At 39.2% G+C, this 24,214-nt stretch overlaps 1 protein-coding gene across 1 annotated transcript in view; it reads left to right on the top strand.

Moving 5' to 3' along the window:
• Positions 1-23,662, top strand: part of ntrk2a (neurotrophic tyrosine kinase, receptor, type 2a) — a 216,031-nt gene extending 192,369 nt beyond the window's left edge. The window contains exons 16-17 of the mRNA XM_078396175.1: positions 18,081-18,239; positions 19,584-23,662. Of these exons, the coding sequence (XP_078252301.1) occupies positions 18,081-18,239; positions 19,584-19,769 (345 nt within the window). The 3' untranslated portion in view covers positions 19,770-23,662. The remainder of the gene's footprint in view (positions 1-18,080; positions 18,240-19,583) is intronic.
• The last annotated feature ends 552 nt before the right edge of the window (positions 23,663-24,214 follow it).

Genomic DNA, 24,214 nt, shown 5'->3' with positions numbered 1-24,214 from the left:
AGGCGAGCACAGAAACAAACAAGAAGATTTCATTCTTGTGAAATCTATAAGTGGTTTCTAGGTCTACTTGTGCTTGGTCTCTTACATAATGCAGACTTTACCCATCATTGTCACTTACTTTTAATTCTTGGAAACTTGTAATTAGTTTATTCACTGAAAAGTGAGGGGTAGTTGCACAATTAGATCAGAAGCACCACAAAAATGAAATAAAGAATAAAAACAACCCAAAATGAAAAGAAAAGGTCAGTGCTGGAAAAACACTTCTACAATCCAGTAAATCTGGCACAAATATCACAGTGTAAAAAAGAAAGAGGACAGTTTCAATAAATAGTAAAAAGTGGTTCGGAATAATCTACATTAATTATATAACTAATCTAATTTTAATAATGAAAAGAATAATTTTTCTTCTAATTTTTTTGTTGTATAATTGCAAAATCAACAAATGGTCATTTACAGAAACAAAACTAAAACTGTACATGCTGGAAATCTGAAACAATTTTCTATGTTTAAAACTGACACTCATATTTAGTAGATTTCTTTGTAACAATTTGGAATTGGACTAAAAGGAAATGAGATATCCCTGGCAGATAAGGTAAAGGAGAATCCTAATAGATTCAAGAAATATATTAAGAGCAAAAAATTACTAGGGAAAGAGTAGGTCAACATTACAAAAGAGGAGATGGTGGCATCTTCAAGCACATAAAAGTGGATTAATTCACAGAGTTTCACCAGATGTATTCGATGATATTGTAGGAAGCAAAGGAAGAAATTGCTGCAGTCGTTAGAGATTTTTGTATTTTTGTTGGCCACAGGCAAGGTACTGATGGCTGATATTGTGCCTTTATTTAAGAAGGGTTGCAAGAACAAGCAAGGGAACTACAGGTCAGTGAGCTTAACATTCAGCCTGTTTCCGTACTGTATGAACGGAAGTGTGAACTTAATGTGAACTGAGTTCATGTTGAAGGCTCCTTCTTCAACTAAAAATAGAAGAATTGAAGCCGGTGGTAGATTTTCTCTAATGGCGGCACAGTGGCACAGAAGTAGAGTTGCTGCCTTACAACACCAGAGACCTAGGTTCTATCCTGACTATGGGTGCTGTCTGGACGGAGTTTGTACATTCTCCCTATGACCGCGTGGGTTTTCTCCGGGTGCTCCGGTTTCCTCCCACACACCAAAGACGTACAGCTTTGTAGGTTAATTGGCATTGGTAAAATTACCGTAGTGCATAGGATAATGCTAATATACGGGGTGATCACTGGTCGATATGGGCCCGGTGGGCTGAAGGGCCTGTTCCCACACTGTATCTCTAAAGTCGAAAGTAAAGTCTAAAAGGCTGGAAACTTATTTTGGGCCGTCACAATGGTTACAGATTTTCATGGCATTAGAGATTACTGTGCTGATGGACTCTTTCCATTGGTCACATTTGAAATGAACATTTCATATGATTATAGATTCATTGATTGGGAATGCATCTTATCTTTATCCTGTCCCTTGCCAAGGGCCCCCAAAGATATGAAGCAATTCCAAAAGCCTTCTTGCAATGCCTACAGTTATTTTGAGGTGCTATCTCACTTCACTTGCAATTTGCCTAATTTAAGACATTTTCAACTTTTATCTAGCATATTGTAGCTGTTTGTGCAGTGTGTTGATAGCTGGTGGGTGGGCTTTATGAATTATTTTCTCTGTGCTGGTGATGTGTCTTGTCATCTGATGGTAGGAATGTTCCATACATCATCATTTGTCTCAATATGAATAAATATTGTCCACCTCACTGATAGACAGGAATTTTGTGCTCAATAGGACATGTGCTGGAGTAACTCAGCAGGTCAGGCAGCATCTCTGGAGAGCAGGGATGGTTAACATTTCAGGTTGAGACCCTTCTTCAGACTGACTGTAGTGGGGAAGAAGAAAGCTCAAGAAGGGGAGAGGCAGGACAAAGTATGGCAATGAATAGGTCAACACAGGTGAGGAGGAGACGGGGTGGGGGGATTTGACAGGTAGATGATTGGAATTTTGTATTGATCCAGGCTTATTTGGAGGGTTGATAAAAGCTTTTCATACACAGATTAGCAATCCACGATAAAGCGTTGTCCATTAAGGATTCAAGGTCATAGAAATTGTTCACTGCCTCAAGACTATAAGCATTGTCAAGATTTACAGGTGATGACAGTGAAACAGCTTATCACTGATCAGGGCGAATATCCTGATCAGTGTACAGTGTGTAATACTGTCTACAAGAAGATCATCGAGGAGTAAGTACTTCTTTTCAACTTGGTTTTTAGAATTGATAGAAAAATCAAGTTAGCAGATAACAAATCCTTAATAAAACTCTGCAGATCGAATACCATGACATTCAATGAGTAGAATATTGCAACATGTGGAAACAAGGAACTGGAGATGCTAGTTTACGCTAAAGCACAAACAGTGCTGCAGTAACTCAGAGAGGTAGGCGGCATTTCTGGAGAACATGGATAGGTGACGTTTTGGTTTGGGAGTCTTCTTCAGACAGATATTGTAACCTGTTATTTTCTCCCATTATACTAAGACTCTTCGAGTACTTTAGAAAATGATCATAAGTTCTAGTAAATGTTTTGAGTGAGTTTTATCTCTCTAAGGTGACCAATGAGCAAGTGCAAAAAATTGGGGCACATTTTCCCAGGGGGAGGAGAAACCTGGAGCCAGTCGAGATCGACTCCTGTTGTGGGATGATTGTTAGGAAGAATGGAAGGGAAAAGGTTGAGCCCAGTAATGGAGGGTAGGAATGGCAGAGAAGGAGCATGAGAGAGGGAGATTCTGAATTGGAGGGAAGGAGTGGAAAGGAAAGAAAGAATGGTGTGAGGCAGCAGAAGTGGAATGAGGAGAATGAATCCTGAAGTAAATGCATGAGGCACAAGTGAGGATGGAAATTTTGAGGACAGTCTGAGGCAGTATGGCAACATGATGGGTTATAGGTGGTCTATAGGACCCTCCAGTAGCAGTGACTTCTAAAATCGTCACTGAAATCTCTACACTTAAAAATCAAGGCAAAAGATATCCTGACAATTCATTGATCAGGTTGCAGATCAATGCGGACACAAAATGTGGAGTAACTCAGCGGATCAGGCAGCATCTTGGGAGAGAAGGAATGGGTGAGGTTTCGGGTCGAGACCCTTCTATATCAATGCACCAGTCTTGGGTTAGTCCTGATATTATTGAGCCACCTGCCCATATGGAGATCCATGAAGTGATTTTGCAGAATTTGTTCTTTACATTATATCACTTTGTTAATTGTGAAAGTAATGGTGAAGTTTCAATTTTAGCTTAGTTAAACTTTTGCTAGAATTGTCCTGAGCTAGTTAAGCTTGGTTAGGTCTATGCATGGTTATAATCATCAAACCACAGGAAGTTTATGATGAGGCAGAAGATTTATGTGGATGTCACCTATCTTGGGAATGATAGATATATAAAAGGACTGGCTTGGCTAGGGTTGTCTTCTGAACAAAAGAGACTGAGGGGAGATTTAATTATGGTGTATAAAATAATGAGAGGGCTGGACAGGATGAAGGGAAAGGGCTTATTTTGCCTGCCAGACAGATCAATAATGAGTGGGCATAGGTTTAAGTTAATTGGTGAGAGGATTAGAGGGGGAGTTTAAGGAAAACAAATCTCCCAGCATATAGTGTGGGCCTGGAACTCAATGCCTTAAAGGTACTGAGCTGAAACTCCCCAACACATTTAAAAAGAATCTGGATGGGCATGTGAGTGTGTGGCTTTGAGAGCTAGGAATGGAATAACTCAAATAGCAGTATTTTTGTCAGCATGGACATGGTAGGTTGAATGGCCTCCTCTTGTGCCATGAATATATATGATTTTATAACTTTGGCAATTCTGCTAATGTTTCCTTCATTGGCAGGAGAGTGCATATCATATGTCCAAATATAATCTGCATTCTTTAGACTTTTCGTTCGTTCATGTCTGCAATAAAAGCTGTCGAGATGAATTTCTCCCACCCAGTCAGGCATCATTCTCACACAGTATCTTTTGTTGCAGAGGTACATTTTTCATTGACAGATTCCAGATCAATAAATAGAATGATTTGTGCTTGGGCTGATCTTAGTTTGCTTGTTGCAAAATGACTCCGCCTCTTGGGAAACAACTCCTCCCCTCTGAGAAAACAAACCCCAAATCTCATTCACTGAACGTCATCTGTCAGGTTATATAAGTGGGTAGTTAACCATAAATTGTGCTTTGAAGCTTCAGTATTGAATTCACCCTGAACTGTTTAACTTTTTCTGCCCATGGGAAGATGAAAACCTGTTGAGAATTTTACTGTTGAGATTGGTTGTGAATTACAAAGAAAGTTACCAAAATGAGTTCTGATAAGCTAGAATATGAGTATGCTGATTTGTGAAACATTAAACATTTTTCCTAAGGTATGACTCGGTAAGGGTGCATGCAATGAACATTCTTTATTCACCCAGCACTGAGGCAAGTGAGTTCATTACACTGGGGCAAGCTTCTGGAATCAGCCAAAGCCAATCTTTTTCCTCTTTGTCCAATTGCTTGCCTAAAGTAGGGAAATAACTCTGATCTCTGAACACAGCTTTGGACATGTAAAATGTAGAACTCAAGTTCTGCTGAAAGTATGCCTGGATTCTATCAATTCCAATTTGCTCTTCAAGGTAAATACTGTTTTAAAGAACTAAACTACCTTTATATCTTTGTCCAGAGTAATATTTTGAAAGGCGTCATTTCATTGATGCAATCCCTTTTAGTTTATTATTGTTCACAACCCTCTAATATCAGGCCAATATCTTTTAAATCTTGACATGTCCAAGGAGCACAGACCATTATTGGGTCAGATCTCAGAGTTTAATCCTAGAAAACGGAGATTAGCAATCCTGCACCTCAATGTAGTGATGATCAGAATGGCAAGGGTGAGAGATGCATAGAATATGTACTCACCATTGTGACTCCTTTCCACCATTCTGTAATCTTTCATGAGTCCTATTGCTCCAGCCCATTGCCCCTTAATTCACAATACACTTGTTTCTCGATTCATGAAAAAAATCAATTGCAAAAACAGCCAAAAAATTAGATGAATTAGTAGAAATTTTGAGACAATTTGGTTCTGTGCACTATTCATTATAGCAAAATTTAGCTTTGAAAATTGATCATACATATCCCAATTGGTCAGTGGCATTACGGCAAAAGCTTGTAAATCGACATTTGTAATTCAAGAAAAAAACATTAATTAACCCTTCACTCTCCTAGTATCCATTTTCCTACCAGACACTTGAGCATAAGCATAGAGCCAGAGAGAACATGCTTTTCTTTTTGCAGTCATTGGTGACTTCTTCTAATGTCTCATCTTGAGACAATAACAACACTATCATTTGAAAGAAATGACAAATAACAAACGTTTTACACACAGGTATTGGCTTGTAGTTTGCAGTGAGATTATTGTGAAATTAAGTAACAGATTGAATACTGTTAACTGATCACCTCTGTGTTAGTTTACATATTAGATTTATGTGGGTTAGGCTTTATACGTGTCTAGAAATTCATTCTTGTTCAGTAGTACTAAGTACACTATATAAAAGCTACTCTATATCACATCATTGAACAGGGTAAAATGTTGAGGCAAAGATGTGTAAGATTTTATCAATTTTATCAATTTTAATACACAGGTCTGAGTTTAAATGACTATTGTAAGATATTGCAACTGAATAATGAGGGGACAATGATTATGTTCATGAAGCAGCATTAATGATCTGACAAACTCAGTTGTTATTATTATTTCCTCAGAATTAATTCCAGGTATCCCATGTATGCAGTGCTAATGTAGCATTATGGTGTATGTATTAAATTTTAAGCAGAGATTTTGGAACAGAATCTTCTCGGCAGCTCCGCAAATCACACTTTCATGATAACTTTATATTGAGATGGCATTGCCTCTTTAAGACTAAATCCTGCTGAGACTCATAAACGCAGAGAAGAGTGGAAATGCACAACAAAATCATCCCCTGTAAAATTTATTTTACATTGAGTTTTATGGCTAATTGTTTTTACTGACAAAGTGCAGAAATGACACCTTAGTGCGGGACGACCTAAACCATTTGTCCATATATTGTTTGGGAGAAATCTTTTTTTTGATAAATGAAGTTCTAACAAATGATTTTTGCACAAAATGGCTTCCAGCCCAGAAATGCTAATGGAATTTGACACTGCAGCAAATGGACAGACAATTCTTCCCATTCCTGAGATTCCTCAGATTTTATAATGTGTATTAAATACAGGCCAAGTAGATTATTGATGAAGTAAAAATAATTTTCCCTGGATCTTACAGAAGTGTCATTTGCAAAGAAGGCCAGGCCAAAAGGTCAATTGATGTCTAGAGAATAAGGACTCATCAAATTTTCCTTCATATTCTTTGAAGGCTAATTCATTTCAAACATGGGTCAGCATGGCACAAACTAATTCTATGATTGGAAAAATGAAAACAGAAAAGATCATTTATAACAACAAAGAAATGCACACAATATTATTTTTTTATCATACTATTAGTGAATTAGATTTTGACCAACGGTTCAACTTTATTGGAAAACAGAAGACTTAATTGAAATAAATTAAATTTGCCAAGTAAGTTAAAAATAACAAGAGGACTAAATAGATTGACTGCTGGGAGAAGGTATTGTTTTACAAGGAAAGATTGAGTAGAATGCCTGAACTGGAGTTTAGAATTAAAAGAGATGATCTCATCTCATGAGTTCGAAAAGACAGAGAAGATATTGGTTTTGTTTGGCTGGAGATTAAAGAATGAGGCGGCAACATCTGTCATTATGGAGTTGGCCACATAGGACTGAGATGAGAAGAAATTTCTTACGTTAGCAGATTGCAAATCTTTCAAATCTTCTATTCAAAACAGCTGTAGGTGCCCGCTAATTCAGTAATTGATAATATTTCAATCTGAAATCAATAGACCTCTGGATTTGAAGTAAATCAATGAAATCAAGAGACAAACATGAGAGTAGTTAAGCTTAGGAACCAGTTAGGGGTTGATGTGCAAATATATATTTGGAAATCTATGCTAGCCTCCTGATATGCAAATAAAACCTTCAATCATTGTTCCATCATTCCAGGGTTGAAGGTCGAGATGACCTTAGGCATCTTCATCCCATTGTACTACAATACTTTTGAAGTGAAGGATATCTATAAATGCACTGAAAATTGACGTGCACTTCCACAATAAACAAGCAGCAAAACTAAAGCAGCAAAACTAAAGCAGAACTTAGGCTGTGTCTCTTTTGCATTGCATTTTATATCAGGGATCAACATCAAGCCAAATTATAAACCCAAATTAAAATTCATACACTTCTGGTTTGTTAACTAAGTTTGAATGTATGGACCATTTGAGTTTAGAAACATTTACCTCTTTTGAAAAGGTGCCTCCCATTTTCAGAAAAACCTTATATCCTGCTGGTTTCTGTGATATCTTATGTTAGATATCTTCTCAATGTTGTAAAGCAACAAATTATATTTTTGAGGAATGCATTTTGAACAGTGGGCTGGAAATCTCCCTCAGGTTAAATTGCAGTTTACTATTTGTCATTTGTCGAAAGAACCAAAATAATTATGCTTTTTATTTCCAAATATTTAATTAGTCAGATTTTTTCCAGGACTGCTATTATGTTTACAGTCATTATAACCTCTGCATATGTCATACTTCCCTCAGGTGGCAGGTGATATCCTAGTTGTTGTCAACATCATGATAAATGAGGATTTGTGTGAAAAAGTGCCCAGATTTACTATTTGTCATGATCCTTGCTGGCTGTCACATCTATAAGGCTGATAGACTGAATTAGGAGTACAAGTAGTAGAATGAATATTTTTTTCTGAAACAAGTCAAATCTACTGTCATATGCACAAATATGGTGAGATCCAGGTACAATGAAAATCTTACTTGCAGCAGCATCTTAAGCACATAGACTCAGCCAACACAGAGGAACATAAATTATATATAAATTACACATAAATTCTTCAAGATAGTGAAAAGAAAAAGACTGCAAAAAATACCAAAATATTAACTCTAGCTTAATAATGGTGAAGGATGGAGGTGTTTGCAAATATACTTGTTTAAAGAAATAGTATTGCTGTAATCATTACCTGCTTTTACAAATCTTATGATCTTCATCCTGAGATTCATCTCTTTGCTCAGAGGTGAATGTAATTTTTCATTGGTGACTATAAAGCCTATTTAGCTATCTGAGAAGTTCTCATCTTCATGATGTGATTCTGAAGCAGGTTTCCTCACGGACCAAATTTGCTGCTCTGTAGAGGCCAGGGTACAAACTGTGAAATTGGGAACCGATACTGTATCTTGTTCCCAAGGCATTACATTAGTGACCTGACATTGTACTGATTCAAACAGTGAGGTATTTAAACACCCACAGCATCACCATCTGACATTCATGTTGAACGGCTCCAGAGTAATTTTCAAACATTTGCAGTCATTATGAGCAGAGCCAGCTACTTGTAACAGAAAAATTAGGTTGGAAATGTTGCATTTCCTTAACTCTAAATTAATTTTCCTAACTCAATTAAATTGCAGCAAATAAGAAATTTGGTGATTTCCTGATATAGTTTACCATCATACTTAGTGTATAACGTGCTCCATTTCCATTAAAACTTTGGATTTATTTGATGTTATCAGTAATGATGTGTTCACTCACCAGCAGGCAAACTTAGATGTGCCTGATAAAATCTAATTGTTTCCTGGCGCTGATTCAAAGTGAATCTGCGGTCATTTTCAGCTGAACAATCAACTTTCAGTTTTGGATGGCAGTAAAGGGCGAATGACACACACATGGAGCAAAAAGTCTTAAACTTGCAAAACCCAACAAACAAGGATACTGCCAGGTCTCAAGGAACTGAGTTGTAGTGAGCTGTGGGCAGGCTGGGGCTTTATACCTTGGAGTATAGGAGCCTGCCTTCTACAAACGTCAACAAAGCCACTGAATGGCCCTGGGCTGAAAGCGGTGTCTCCAAGTCAGCAAGGAAAGCTGAAGAACAAAAAGGGTAACGTTTGGCCAACTGGGAGGGCAGTTCCTCCCTCTGGCAGGACAAGGATAGTTCTGATGATGGGAGTGGTTTGGTGGTTGGAAGATGGATGGGGAAATGAAGATAATTGATGCATTGATACCAAAAGGGTGGTTTCCATCAGATTTAAGGACCGCCATTAATATTTTAAACAATAAAAACTGCTGAAACCAGGCTGACTTTAATTTTTAATTAATCTTGACCCATTTGACAATTAATCACTCTCTGAAGGCTCAAGGCTACTGTACATATATGAGTTCTTGCTGCATTTACATAGATATTCAATAGAATGAAAGAGGGTGACATTTTGTCAGCTTAGTGTCTATCAACAAGAACCAATTTTAATTTTCTTGAAATAGTGTCATGGAGTAATACAGGTCTTTTCACCCAACTCATTTTGCTGACCAAAATGGCCATTTGGCCCATGGGACAATGGGATGTCCCAAGCATGTCTCATACTAGTCCCATTTGTCTGTGTTAGCCCCATCTCACCTTAAGCCTTTTCTATCCATGCATCTGTCCAAATGTGTTTTGAATTGTGTTATTTTGTTATTGTACCTCCCTCAACCACTTCCTCTGGCAACTTGTTCCATATACATACGACACACTGTGTGAAAAGGTCGCCTCTCTGCTTACGATTGAATCTTTCCCCTCTCATCTTAAATCTATATGCTCTTATTGGATTCTCCAACCCTGGGAAAAAGACTGTGTATTCACCCTATCTATGCCCTTCCTAATTTTATATACCTCTATTAGATCGCTCTTCACTCTCCTATGCTCGAAGGAATACAGTCCCCAACCTGCCTAGCCCCCCCCCCCCCCCCCCCCCATCTAACTTAGTTCCTAGAGTCCTGGCAACTTCATAAATCTTTTCTGCACTCTTTGCAATTTAATGTCATAATAACTATTGCAGGGTGACAAAACTGAACACATTACTCCAAGTGTGTCCTCACCAACATGTTGAACATGATGTGGTAACGCCCAGACTGATGAAGGCCAGCGTGCCAAAAGCCTTCTTCACCACCCTGACTACTTGTTACATCATTTTCATGCAACTACAGTATGTATGTAGTGTTTCTAGATGCTTTGGTTGTACAATGCTCCCCAGGGCTCGACTGTTCATTGGGAAAGTCCTATCCTGGTTTGCCTTCACAAAATGCCACACCTGATATTTATCTTTACCAACACGAGGTCCAGTGTTGTGCTGTGTCCAGTAGGGTCCTCTATACATTGATTAACATCCAACTCCTTATTTTTCTCTTGGACACATCCGCTGCCAATCTAGTTCAAACCTATCCAACTAGCACTAACAAATCTCCCTATCAGGATATTAGTTCCCCCTTTAGTTCAGGTGCAACCTATCCCCTTTGTACAGGACACCTCTGCCCCAGAAGAGATTCATTCTAACAATCCAAGAATGAATCCCTGCCCTCTGCACCAGCTCCTCAACCACACATTCATCTGCATTATCCTTCTATCTCTGCCCTCACTGGCATGTGGCACTGGGAGTGATCCAGAGACTACTCCCCTTGACGTCTTGCTATTTATTATATTCTCTTTTCTAATTCTCAATATTCATTCACTCCGCGGGACCTTTTCCCTGTTTCTACCATGCTGTTGGTAGCAATATACATAATGACCCCCGGCTGCTCACCCTCCATCTTCAGAATTTCTGTCACTGCTCAGAGACATCCTTGACATCCCAATGACAGAGACACCCCAGAGGCAACACATCGTCGTGGCAGTCTGTCCCTTAACTATTACATTTCCTATCACTACCACTCTGTCTGGTTCCTCCTTCCTGCTGTGCTTCAGAGGCATTCATCATGCCACAGACCAGGCTGCTGCTGCTGATGATGCTGCTGCTGCTCTCTGAAAGGTCATCCACTCACCCCCCCGAAAACAGTATCCAAAGAGGGTGTGCCTATTCTTGAGGGAAAAGGCTGTAGGGGAAACCCAGTCAGTCTTCGGTCTCGACCCGAAACGTCACCCAATCCTTCTCTCCAGAGATGCTGCCTGTCCCGCTGAGTTACTCCAGCATTTTGTATGTAGCTTCTCCTTTACCTCTCCTGGTTGACACCCCAGTACCCGCAACCTGTACCGCAGATGTGAGCATCACACTAAAGCCCCTACCTATGATGCGCTCAGCATCCTAGATGATCGTGAGTGTATCCAGCTCCAGCTCCAGCTCCAGTTCCAGCTCCATGTCATGTTCAGCCAGGAGCGGCATCTGGGCACACTTCCCACAGTGTAGTCACCAGGGACACTGGATGTTGACCTGTGTCCCACATCCTGCAGCTAGAGCATACCACTGCCCTAACTGCCATCCCAACCATACTAAGTCTGAAGAGTAAAATTAAAACACTTTGCCTTTTCTTACCAGTACCTCTACTCAACTCCACACCACAGCTTTACCATTTATTAATCAAACTCTGCACACTTTTACAATGGTCACTCCAAAACAGCCACTCTGCTAAAGCCTGGCTCAATTTAATTTTGAAACTAACAACCTGAATGACTGCTTTTAAAATCTCCACATTTTTTGCAGCTCTGCAGTCTCTTGGGAAACTTATAAGTCTTTACGTTAAAAAGTTTAATTTATATTATAATTTCTGTTTATCTGGAATAAAATAAAATTGAATAAGTTGCGTAATATTTGCATGATCAAGAGATAAATAGAGAGCTTCTGAAGATCCGCATAGTGATTCTGATGTGTGATTAATCTCTGTTGCTGTTGAATATGAATGCATGCTAACTTCATGCTGCCTGTTAATTATATAGATCTCTTCATGCAGCCTGTAAACCTGTGCTGCTCATTGGCTCTCTGCATCAGCAGGGGTCCAGTGTCAATAGCAACTTGCATGATTAGAGCTAAAATTAAGCTCCCTAAACCTCTTAAAGGGGGGGATGCATTAAGCCCAAAGCAGGTGCTGCAAGACCTTCTCCATCTAAATCTGTACAACTGGAAAGGTTTAGTTTAGATACAGCATGGAAATAGGCCCTTCAGCCCACCGATTCCACACCAACCACTGATCACCCATTCACACTAGTTTTATGTTACCCCACTTTCACATCCACACCGTACACACCAGAGGCAATTCATGGTGGCCAATTAACCTACAAACCCGCATGTCTTTGGGATGTGGGAGGAAACCGGAGCACTTGGAGAACGTGCAAACTCCACACAGACAGCACCCAAGGTCGGGATCGAACCCAGGTCTCTGGTACAATGAGGCAGTAGCAATACCGGCTGCACCACTGTGGAGGTGCAATGTTCTGCAGCTTCCCTTAGAACCTTCACTTAATGTGTTGTTGCAAGCCTCAGACACATCTCACAGCTTGCACAAACTGTGTGCCATTCCACCATTCAGCCACATTACCCAGTGATATGTACTGACACTTGATTAGTACGGGTGTCAGAGATTATGGGGAGAAGGCAGGAGAATAGGATTAGGAGGGAGAGATAAATCAGCCATGATTGAATGGCAGAGTAGACTTGATGGGCCAAAAGGCCTAATTCTGCTTCTATCACTTATGAACTTATGACACACCACTCTTGCAGAAGAACGTGGTGCACAACTGCCTTTAGGAGGAACTAACTGAAGAGGAATGGTGTGCTTGCATATCCACACAGAAAAAATGAAGGGCCATGTTCCATATTTCCCTTATCCCTAATCTTCCTGACTTACAAGCTGCAAATAGAATAAGCATGCACCTGTTCATATCTGGTGCATAGTACAAATAAACATGCACCATTCATTTCCTTTGTAATCCCAGCACAATCCCACCTTTTACCTTTTTAATTTCAGACACTAAAGGGTGGTAACCTGTTCAGGTAAGGATGCAAGAGAATAAAGATGAACAGACACCATCAGCATATTTCATGCCCCGCTCCATCAGCTCAGTCATTAGCACTGCAAGCAATTTAAGAATAGTATAAGAACAAGATCAAAATGCAGCAAACTCAGGGCAAAAGTGATTTGCGGCCATGGAAGGAGAAAACACCAGGGCAGGTGCCAGCCAATTCTACACCAAATAACTTTGATAAGAAATGAATGGGTCAGATGATTAAAAAATGATTCATGGTCTACGTTCAAAATTGTTCATACCTTGCTTGCTATGCTCCATGACATATAGTGTCAGACGAACAAGGAAGAAGTTATTACAAAGGTGGCAAGGTATTCTTCGTAGAGCTTGGTGCCCAGACTACCTTGTACAGAACTAAATGTAGCAGTTAATGGCTGCTGTCTCAACTTCTAAAGCAGCAGCAGCCACCTAACATCAGAGTGCTGCAGTGAGAGCTCACACTGGTGCTCCAATTTTCAAAGGGGTACTGGGATGGTGAGTCAGTAGCCCAATGGCTGTCCATCCTCAGGATGACAATGTCCACTCTCCCACCATTGCCATTATGTCAATGTCCTTCCCATTGTTGCCCAACCAGCCTGTCCAGTTGCAGACAGAAGCCACGACTATTGCCCAAAGTTCCTTGATGTTATTGACCATCTGGAGCCTCCACTACTGAAAATCAGCAGCTCTCTAAATAGCCAGGACAGAGTTATGCTATATTTGGCTAGTACCAGTTTGATGCAATGTAAGAGAAAAAAGCCACATGGAAAACAGGCATTATTAATTACAACGTTCATTTTTTTGCTTCAGAGCAAGATTTAATTTCCTTCACTGGCAGATGCTGTTGGGATAAATATTCACTGACCTTAAAGCCGAGGAATATTTTGCACCTATATTTAATTTTTTAGATAACATATAATGGGGGAAATTGTTGGGAACATGTAGCTTCTGGTTGCTAAAGAATTATATTATGTAATCACACATCAATGGGATGTCCTTGCATTCACTTAGCTGCAATCTATTGACAACACATTCCTGTGGATAGTTGAACATTGCTCTTGTTGCCATAGAGATTTTTCTTGTGTTTTGAACCAATAATGAGATTCTTTTGGGAAGGTTTGTGGCATCCGTATAAACTCTTTTATTGAGTTAAATGGCAATGCTGTGGTGTTGTTTCTAAATTTCACCACTGATTTAATTAAATGCTCTAAATCCATTACACTTCAAACACAATGTATGAAAAATGAGAAACTAAATGAGAAACTCAGTCGAAATCCCCGTTCTAACTGCTAACTTATCAAATGGGGAAACAGACAAGATTTTCCTCCTCCCCTTTTAAACACTGATGGAGTGGCACCAACCATGACTACATAAACGGCAGCTGGCCAATAACTTTCAGATGATTATGGAAACAGTAATATGAGAAATACAAATGAGTGAAACGTGGAAAATTATAAAAGACAAATATCTACATTATGTATATACATTGCCGCTAATGCATAAAAATGATTGTTTATTTATTTATGACCACTTCTAAGCAAGGCGAATGATTGCTATCCCCAGATTTTGCATGTTCTGCTTTAATAAAATGCTATTTTGAAACTGTCTGCTCTTGTTACAAGGGAGGATCAATATGTGTGCAGCAATGCTCTGATACTATTCCAAGCTTGTCATGACCATATCATATTTGTTCCAGACCCATAGCAATGACAAATGTATTATTTTGTGTCAATCGGAGAAATTTAGGAAAATCAATATATTTTTTTAAATATTTCACTTGTCCAACCAAAAGTGGTGAATTTGGCCCTGCCAACAGTGCTACAAATGGCATGTGATAATTTGCAGTGATGTTGTTTGGCTAAGTGAACTTCAATCCATTGCTCTGACCTAATATTGAGAGCTTCACATTTCCAGCCAGGGGTAAGACCTTACACAAGTTTTCAAAATAATACACTCCTATTTTGCAGAGTGATGGACGCCTGGAACTGCTGTCACGAATAGTGGTGGAGGCAGATATGATAGTGGGATTTAAGAGGCTTTATCATAGGCATGTGGATAGGCAGGGGAATGGAGGGATGTGGATCATGAGGGGGAAGAAGAAATTATTTAAACCCGGTAGGAAAAAAAACTGCAGATGCTGGTTTAAATCGAAGGTAGACACAAAATGCTGGAGTAAGTCAGCGGATCAGGCAGCATCTCAGGAGAGAGGGAATGGGTGACGTTTCAGGTCGAGACCCTTCTTCAGACTGATGTCAGAGGAGGGGGAGGGACAAAGATAGGATGTAGTCGGAGGCAGGAAGACTAGTGGGAGATCTGGGAAGGGGGAGGGGATAGAGAGGGAAAGCAGGGACTACCTGAAGTTAGAGAAGTCAATGTTCATACCGCTGGGGTATAAACTGCCCAAGCGAAATATGAGGTGCTGTTCCTCCAATTTGCGCTGGGCCTCACTCTGACAACGGAGGAGGCCCAGGACAGAAAGGTCAGATTGTGAATGGGAGGGGGAGTTGAAGTGCTGAGCCACTGGGAGATCAGGTTGGTTATGACGGACTGAGTGGTGTTGTTGAGCGAAACGCTCGCCGAGCCTGCGCTTAGTCTCTCCGAGGTAGAGAAGTTGACATCTGGAACAGCAGATACAATAGATGAGGTTGGAGGAGGTGCAGGTGAACCTCTGCCTCACCTGGAAAGACTGTTTGGGTCCTTGGATGGAGTTGAGGGGGAAGTAAAGGGACAGATGTTGCATCACCTTGCAATTGCAGGGGAAAGTACCTGGGTGGGGGTGGTTTGGGTGTGAAGGGACGAGTGGACCAGGGAGTTTCAGAGGGAACAGTCACTGCGGAAAGCAGAAAAAGGTGGAGATGAGAAGATGTGGCCAGTAGGGTCTCCTCGATATCCTGCAGCTCCGCTCTTGCTCCCCCTCCCCTCATTCGTAACAAGGAGATGGGAAAATGTAGCCAATTCACTAACCTGAATGTGTGAAATATGCAACAACAAAAAAATTGTAGGAAGTGTAATTGAACTTTTCAATCAGGGCTTCTTTACATGGATATTGTTTCAAATATGTCCCTTTACACAAATTACAAATCATTCTGCATTACTGATTTCTAAAGGATATGATGTCTACAGTCAACTCAAGCGATCCGTTGGAAATTGAATGAAAGGAGCAGTATTGCTTTGGGATGACTGCTGTCTTTCAAGAAGGCAGTGACTGATATTGGGAGGTATTACCTTGCCCAAGTCACTGCTCTCCATATTTAGAAAGGATCACCTTTAGTATGAAGGTAGTTAATCTGTGGAACTCATTGTCACAGGGGGCTGTGGAGGCCAAGTCGGTGGATATTTTTATGGCAGAGATAGACAAATTCTTGATTAGAAAGGGTGTCAAGGGTAATGGGGAGAAGGCAGGAAAATGGGATTAGGAGGCAGAGATCAGCCATGATTGAATGCTGAAGTAGACTCGATGGGCCGAATGATCTAATTCTATTCCTATAACTTGTGAACTTGTTGTGAACTTGTGATAGAGTCCCCCTTGTCAATAGACAATAGACAATAGGTGCAGGAGTAGGCCATTCGGCCCTTTGAGCCAGCACCGCCATTCAATGTGATCATGGCTGATCATTCTCAATCAGTACCCCGTTCCTGCCTTCTCCCCATACCCCCTGACTCCGCTATCCTTAAGAGCTCTATCTAGCTCTCTCTTGAATGTATTCAGAGAATTGGCCTCCACTGCCCTCTGAGGCAGAGAATTCCACAGATTCCACAGATTGTCCTCACCTTCCACCCCATCAGCCGTCACATATAACAAATTATCCTCCAACACTTCTGCCACCTCCAACGAGATCCCACATCTGGCCACACTGGCCACATCTTCCCATATTCCCACCTGCACCTCCTCCAACCTCATCTATTGTATCAGTGGTTACAGATGTCAACTTCTCTACATCGGCGAGACCAAGCGCAGGTTTGGCGATCGTTTCGCTCAACACCTTCGCTTAGTCCGTCTCAACCAACCTGATCTCCCCCTCCCATTCCCAATATGACCTTTCTGTCCTGGGCCTCCTCCATTGTCAGATTGAGGCCCAGCACAAATTGGAGATACAGCATCTCATATTTCGCTTGGGCAGTTTATACCCCAGCAGTATGAACATTGACTTCTCTAACTTCAGGTTGTCCCTGCTTCCCCTCTCTATCCCCTCCCCCTTCCCAGTTCTCCCACTAGTCTCCCTGTCTCCGACTACATCCTATCTTTGTCCCGCCCCCCTCCCCTGACATAGTCTGACGATGGGTCTCGACCCGAAACGTCACCCAAACCTTCTTTCCCGAGATGCTGCCTTTATTTAAACCTGGCATCATTTCCAGGTTGGACATTGTGGACTGAAGGACCTATTCTTGTGCTGTGCTGTTCTATGTTAATAAAAATAAATGCCTTCACAGGATAATAACTTTGTAGAAATGGTATTACTCAAGAACTGTTAAAACGTGAAGGATGCCAGTAGTGAAATTTATAAAATTGAGAACCCATTTAAACACAGTGCTTATTAACAGGGAGTTGACCAAGGGGATCTGTACAAAAGAAGAGTTGAGGTGGGAGCAGACATGATCATATTGAATGGTAGGACAAGGGTGAGGTGGTGAATGACCTGTCCTTGCTCATATTTTTTGTGTCTTTTTGTTAAAGTGATGTACATCAAAATAGATTAAATATTTTAACTATGGTCCAAATAACTATAATTGTCCTGACATGGTATTGATATCATTTGTATTTCAGACCTGAGTGAGCACTACTATGTTTCAAGCTTATGTTTTCAATGCATTGAGTGATTGATTGAAGGATACAGCATGGAAAAAGGCCATTTGGTCCATTGTATCCATGCCAACCATTATCACCCGTTCACGCTAGTTCTTTGTTAACCAACTCATATCCATTCCCTGCTCGCAAGGAATAATTTACAGAGGCAATTAACCTACAAACCCGCACATCTTTGGGATGTGGGAGAAAACTGGAGCATCCGCATCCGTGATCACAGGAAGAACATGCAAACTCCACATAGGGATCAAACCTGGGTCTCTGGCACTGATGCAGCAGCTCTACCAGATGTGCCGCATTGATTTATGTTATTCATTCAATCATGTTGACATTAATTTTCTTCTTTTTTCAGGTTGGTGGTCACACAATGCTCCCAATTCGTTGGATGCCTCCTGAAAGTATCATGTACAGGAGATTCACCACTGAAAGCGATGTCTGGAGTTTGGGTGTGGTGTTATGGGAGATCTTTACCTATGGAAAACAACCTTGGTATCAGCTGTCAAATAATGAGGTTTGTATTGAATGTCACAAAACTGTTGTTTAATACAACTTCCCAATGCAGCACAGCAGTTTCTAGAATAGTGTTTCTGTTTACTCGTATATCTCCTGAAACATAGTGGATTTCTTTACTTGGAATAATGAAAAATAATGGGTCAGCCAGTATCTTTAAGTTTAGGATTATTATAGTTGGACAGCCAGTATCTTGAGGCTTAGGTTTATGTTTATTTTAGTGGGACAGCCAGTATCTTTCAATTTATGTTCATTTTTATTATAATGGTACAGATATATATCTTTAGGTGTATGTTTAGGTTTATTATAGTGGGACAGCCAGAATCTTAGATTTATACTTGGGTTTATTATAGTGGTACCGCCAGTATCTTTAGGTTTACGTTTGAGTTTATTATAGCCAGTAATTTATGGATAGCAATGGGAACACTTCAAGAATTGTTATTTCTAGATTTGAATCCACAGAAGCTGAGTGTGAGAGAACAGTGTAAATATGGGATATAATGTCAACATTGTAATCCAGAGAGGAAAAGTGAGCAATGATTTGAGCTACATTAATTTGAATACTAACAACAGAAAAGGGAATATGTTTAGTGCCCACTGAAAGTCAAGATGCAAAATAAAGTGATCGCAGAAGCACAGGTATAAGGAGCCTCAACAAAGAATCAAATGAGAAACTGATGGTTGGATTTAGTGATTTTTGAAAACTGCTGAGGTAGTTAAGTGTCTTTGACCTGTGTGCATTTAATGTTACAGTTGATGTTTAGAAAAAATATGTTCTGCAATGTAGCAATGTGTTTATGGTTATGAACAGTTAAGGTAACAATTATCATACAAGATTCATCTATATGAAGCTTGTTTGGAGAAGTAATTCATAAAAAAGTCAATTTAACAGTTTGTATCTGAGAGGACTAAAGGAATTAGCACATTTTTGTTTAGGTAAATCTAAGAACTGATTATATTAAGGTCTATATAATCTTACTTATATTAATAGTTAACTAACGACATGATTTAGTGTATGATTTATATGGATTTGTTTTTTTAAGGGGAAGCTATGTAATGTAAATTAATATGAGTGTTGCTTCAAAACTATGCACACCATGTAGTATAACTGTTGAAAATTTTCATACTCCGTTGTTAGTTGCCAACAACTCCGTTAGTAACCAACAACTCCGTTGATCGTTGATCGTTGATGTTTGCTACTTTCAATAAAGGATGTTCTGGTGGTAGCTCCATCCTTGTATTTACCTAGGTGACAAAAAAAACACAAGATCTCTTAAAGATAATGCACCAGTAGCAAATTCAAAGCTGCTGCTCATCCTTATTTTATTTCTGATGCTATCAACAGGTCATCGAGTGTATCACACAAGGCCGTGTTCTACAGCGCCCTCGGACCTGCTCAAAGGAGGTGTATGATCTGCTGCTTGGTTGCTGGCAGCGTGAACCACACATGAGGCTCAACATCAAGGAAATTCACATTCTTCTCCAGACTTTGGCAAAGGCCTCTCCAGTATATCTGGATATCCTTGGTTAAGCCTCACTATGACAATTGTAGGCGTGCTTGTGTGTGTGCGAGAATGTTGCTGCATTTTGAAGAACCGTGCTCTGATCCCTGACAGTATTAATAGCAATGAGAAGAAGTTTTAAAGAGCAACATGTCAAAACTTCTCCCTTTGTAGTCAACCTATTGACTTTGATTTTATCATATTCTCTCTCAAATTGATCTGGCTTTTTGCTCATTTGTAACTCTGCCTAGGTGCAGGCCTTAATCTAACTGATTATTCTGCTGAAGACAGTTAAAATTCCTCACTGCAATTTACAGTGACTCCTAATGATTTGCCTTTGATTTGGATGAAAAAAGGGAAGAACAGATGACTGTGAATCATAAACTTTCAGCTGCAAAACAAAGAAAGGAAAAAAATGTTCATTCTACTACACCGATGCTGCAGTCCATGAATAAATATTATCCGAAATAGAGGAAGTATAAAGGTTTATGAAAAACAATTTTAATTCGGAGAAGGAAGGCATAATATCATGATTTATTGCGTACCGGTAACATAATAGGCTTCAATTTTGCCAATGGACTTCTTAAACCTGTCCTTGAAATATGGCAACATCGGGCCACCCCATTATACAGAAACCTTTCCTGGCTTTTTGCATTTTTGTTCTTTTATTTCCATTGGATGACATGTCTCACAAAGAAGCAAGTGCAATACAATAGTTTGCTCTGAACTGGGCATCCAGAACAAAGTGTGACTATAATTATGTGAACGTGGACTCCAGGTAGCTTTATGGGCTTTAGGCTGAAGCTCACAGTAATTTTAATTTCAGGGTCAAATACTGAAGGTGATTGACTTTAATAACACAGCACTTGTAGTTGTCTAGGCAAAACATCAGAAAATATACTTATCCTAAAACATTTTCCCCTTTGGTATGTGAGCAAAATATAATTGTACATGATGCTGATTTCATACTATATGTACAGATGATCACACATATCTTGTACACCTTTTAGATGTAGAATGTTATCCATAATGGTATTACATATTTAATTAGGAACCATGTTGAAGGTCATTAGCTTCAGGAAGTAGCCTTATGCTTTTGCAGTATGATGGGATATTAGAAATGTAGAGGAATTGAGAAATTTATAAAGATCACATAATCTGCAAGGAGACAGTGAAATTAAGACCTTAAGGTAGACAGAAGTGAAACTATAATTAACAAATGATAGCCATCACATTAAACCTAATACTGGATTCATTGTCTTGTTGCTATGGTATCTCCATTCTTAGCATTCTTTGCTTGCTTCATTTTGTTTTTGCTCTGATAATATTCTGACAGAAATGCACTGTAATCGTGTGTGCATTACAGTCAAGATGCATTGTTGATGGCTCATGCCTCGCTTGTTGACATATAAATATCAGTTATCAGATGATGTTGGGGAACCGTGGGGTAGATTTCATATCTGTTTGACAAGTTCATGCTAAAGTGAGCACCCAATGTGTCTAACATTTATCTAACATTTTCTCCTTTTTAAAACATACTCCCTCTGTGAGGGATCACAGTTGTAATTTGTAACTGCATTTGGCAACAAAGCATGCATTGCTCTTAGGATTTATCTGTTCTCCCATTTTCTCAAAATAACTAGAGGAGATCAGTACTGGATACCCATTTGCTTTTCTTTAATGCTAATGCATAATTTTATGCCAAAGATTTAATAATTTAATACCTTTTTGCTTTGTTTGTATATTTTATTTTTTTAAATTATTTATTGCACCTTCAAATCATTTCATTATTTGCTTCATTAAGTGTAATCATCAAAATAATGTTGTATATTTTACTTTGTGCCCAACAATTCATCTGATATTTGGCAAGTTCTTTAAATTTAATTCTTATCAACCAGACTTACCATACTTCAGAGAGATATTAAAATTATTTAAACACTACATAGATGTGATTGGTAACCTAATAGAAAATGTTGCAGATGTTATTGAGATGAGATCTGTGTATTTTCATTAGGAAAAGCATCAAGGGATATGGAACAAATTAGAGCAAATTGTATTGAGGTAGAATTGGATGATGGAACAGGTTGAGGGATTAAATGGACTATTCTTGTTTAGATGTTCCAATATTCTTTTGTTTCTATGATCTGGAGGATGTGCCTTTCATCTGCTTTTAGATTTACTGACAATTATGCTATTTGTAATCTTAGTACTGATGTACTAAGATTAAGAACTCAGTGAGTTTTGTTGTAAAATTTTCAACTTACTGTATTATAATCTTGAATACATCAAAGAAAACTCTTTCTGAGAAGGTCAAATCTTCTGACCATTTGAGGTGTTGATGCCAATCAAGACTATATTAGCTGTTAAGCTGATAAAACCCAGCTTTTTCTTACACAACGCTGAACGCTACTTTTACAAGTAATTTTTTAAGTGGTATTCAATGTGAACAGAAAACACAAATGTAGAAAAGTCCTTAATATTGAATATTTATTGTTGAAATCTCAAAATATTTTGCAGGCATAAATTATAACATGTTTGTTTTAAATGATTTAAATTAAATTAGTAAATGAGAAAATTCAATGAACATTTCTGTAAATTCCATAGATATTGAGATGAGACATCATGACGCAACTGTTTTAGATTCATCACTGGCAGGTGCCATGCTTTACATTAAATTATTTAAACATTTTAGAAAGGTTTATATATTGGGAAGCAGGAGTTGTACCGATGCAATGATAGAAGGTGGATTTCTTTGAATGATAGAGGGTACATTTTCACTGCTATCATCAGAGAGCATGAAAAAACTTAAGCAATGATTACTTGATTAATAATCTTGTCCTGTGATTTTGCTCTTTGCTTTGCATTTTGGATTTGAAGTGGGGAGAGAAACCAAGAGACAGGCACATGAAAGAGCATGGTAAACAAATGAAGGAGAACTCACCTACATTAAAATTATATCAGGCGTGGCTTCCAGTCAGGACAAATGCAGGCCCAATCAGCCTTGTTTTTCTTAATCATGCTGCTCCACAGTTGAAGGTCAGTGGATATTGCAGCTTGATTTTGTGACTTAGAGGTTCGCCCTTCATTTGAAATCACTTGTTGCTTCAATAGCATTGAGAAGGGAGAGATGTTTGTGCCCATTTAGTTTACAAAGACCACATGTACCAATCTCCTGGAACTGAAACTGTGACCTGGTGTTTTTTTTAAAATTCAACTTGACGTTTAATATATATATATTTTCTCCTTTGAGTTTTTGTTCCTGTTATATTTTTGTTTCTCCTAAAAAAATGGAAAACCTCTGATGACATTCATGTAGTCTGTGTCTTTCTCAAAAACTGCACAGCTGTTAGGGTTCAGAAACTCTGGGGTAGGAATGAGAGTGTGGGAGTGGGTAGCAGACATCCATTTCCTTGTGTGGAAGTTGGGCAGTGCCTAAGCGGTGGAGTAGCTTTGAGGTCTGACCAGTTCTTACACTCAGCCTGATATTCATTATTGTTGGTAAAGGCCAGAAATCCAATGAATTCAGCGTAACGTCAGCGTGCATTATGTCAATGGGCAAGGGTATTCCAATGGAATGCTGCTGCAACATGTGGAAGCCTGTGGAGCTGGGAAGATCACAAAATCCACCAAAATTTAACATGTCCGATTTTAAACAGCCTATACACAAATGGACTCATGGCATCTATTGCTGGAGCCTTAGCTTTTATCTTCTGTTGCAGCCTGTTGTACACTTTTCTTTCTTGAATGGTTTGTGTAGCACTTGGCTGATTTTTAGATGATGCCTAAGTACCTGTGTTATATATTTGTATGTTGAAATGTGAACCAGTTTCTCAAATTGAAATGGAAAGTTACTTGTGATACAACAAATTCAATGGAAAAATTCTGTCTTACAATAAACATTGTCATCAGAAAAGTATTGTATTTGATGATCTGTTAATAATAAATTTAGACCACATGTTAGTACTGGTTATGTAATTGACACCTGACAACCAACATTTGTTGGCTATATACACGGCAATTAATTGATCAAACATCTTATATACGGCACCAGATCTCACATTATTTTGTTTGAACTTCTTTAGGATCACTTTGAAAACTGTAAATGGCCCCAAATGCATCTGTTGTAACACAGTTTTCTAAGTTGTTTACACTCGAAATAGGCCATTGAGATGTCGCACTAAGCCTCCACATTGACAAGTCTCTCAGAGGTTCTCCCAACTGTTGGAGTGGAAGGTCAGCAGAAACTCCATTGACATTTTTAGCCATGTCAATAGAGTGTTTGCTGACTGTGTGCTTAAGTTACAAGGCTGATGAACACTTTGGAAATTCTAGAAAATAACAATAACTTATTTTGATGAATCAATTATCAGGTCATTGCTGCAGGAAAGTGAACAAATAAATTAAATCACAAAAAAGCACATAAAGAAATGCTATGCTCTGTGACACCACTGTTTTCTTTGTCTGAGGACCCGTC

Source organism: Rhinoraja longicauda, chromosome 3 (assembly GCF_053455715.1).
Source record: "Rhinoraja longicauda isolate Sanriku21f chromosome 3, sRhiLon1.1, whole genome shotgun sequence".
Classification (NCBI taxonomy): Eukaryota; Metazoa; Chordata; class Chondrichthyes; order Rajiformes; family Arhynchobatidae; genus Rhinoraja; species Rhinoraja longicauda.
Note: the sequence above shows the minus strand (reverse complement) of the source record. Positions and strands in the feature narration are given on the sequence as shown.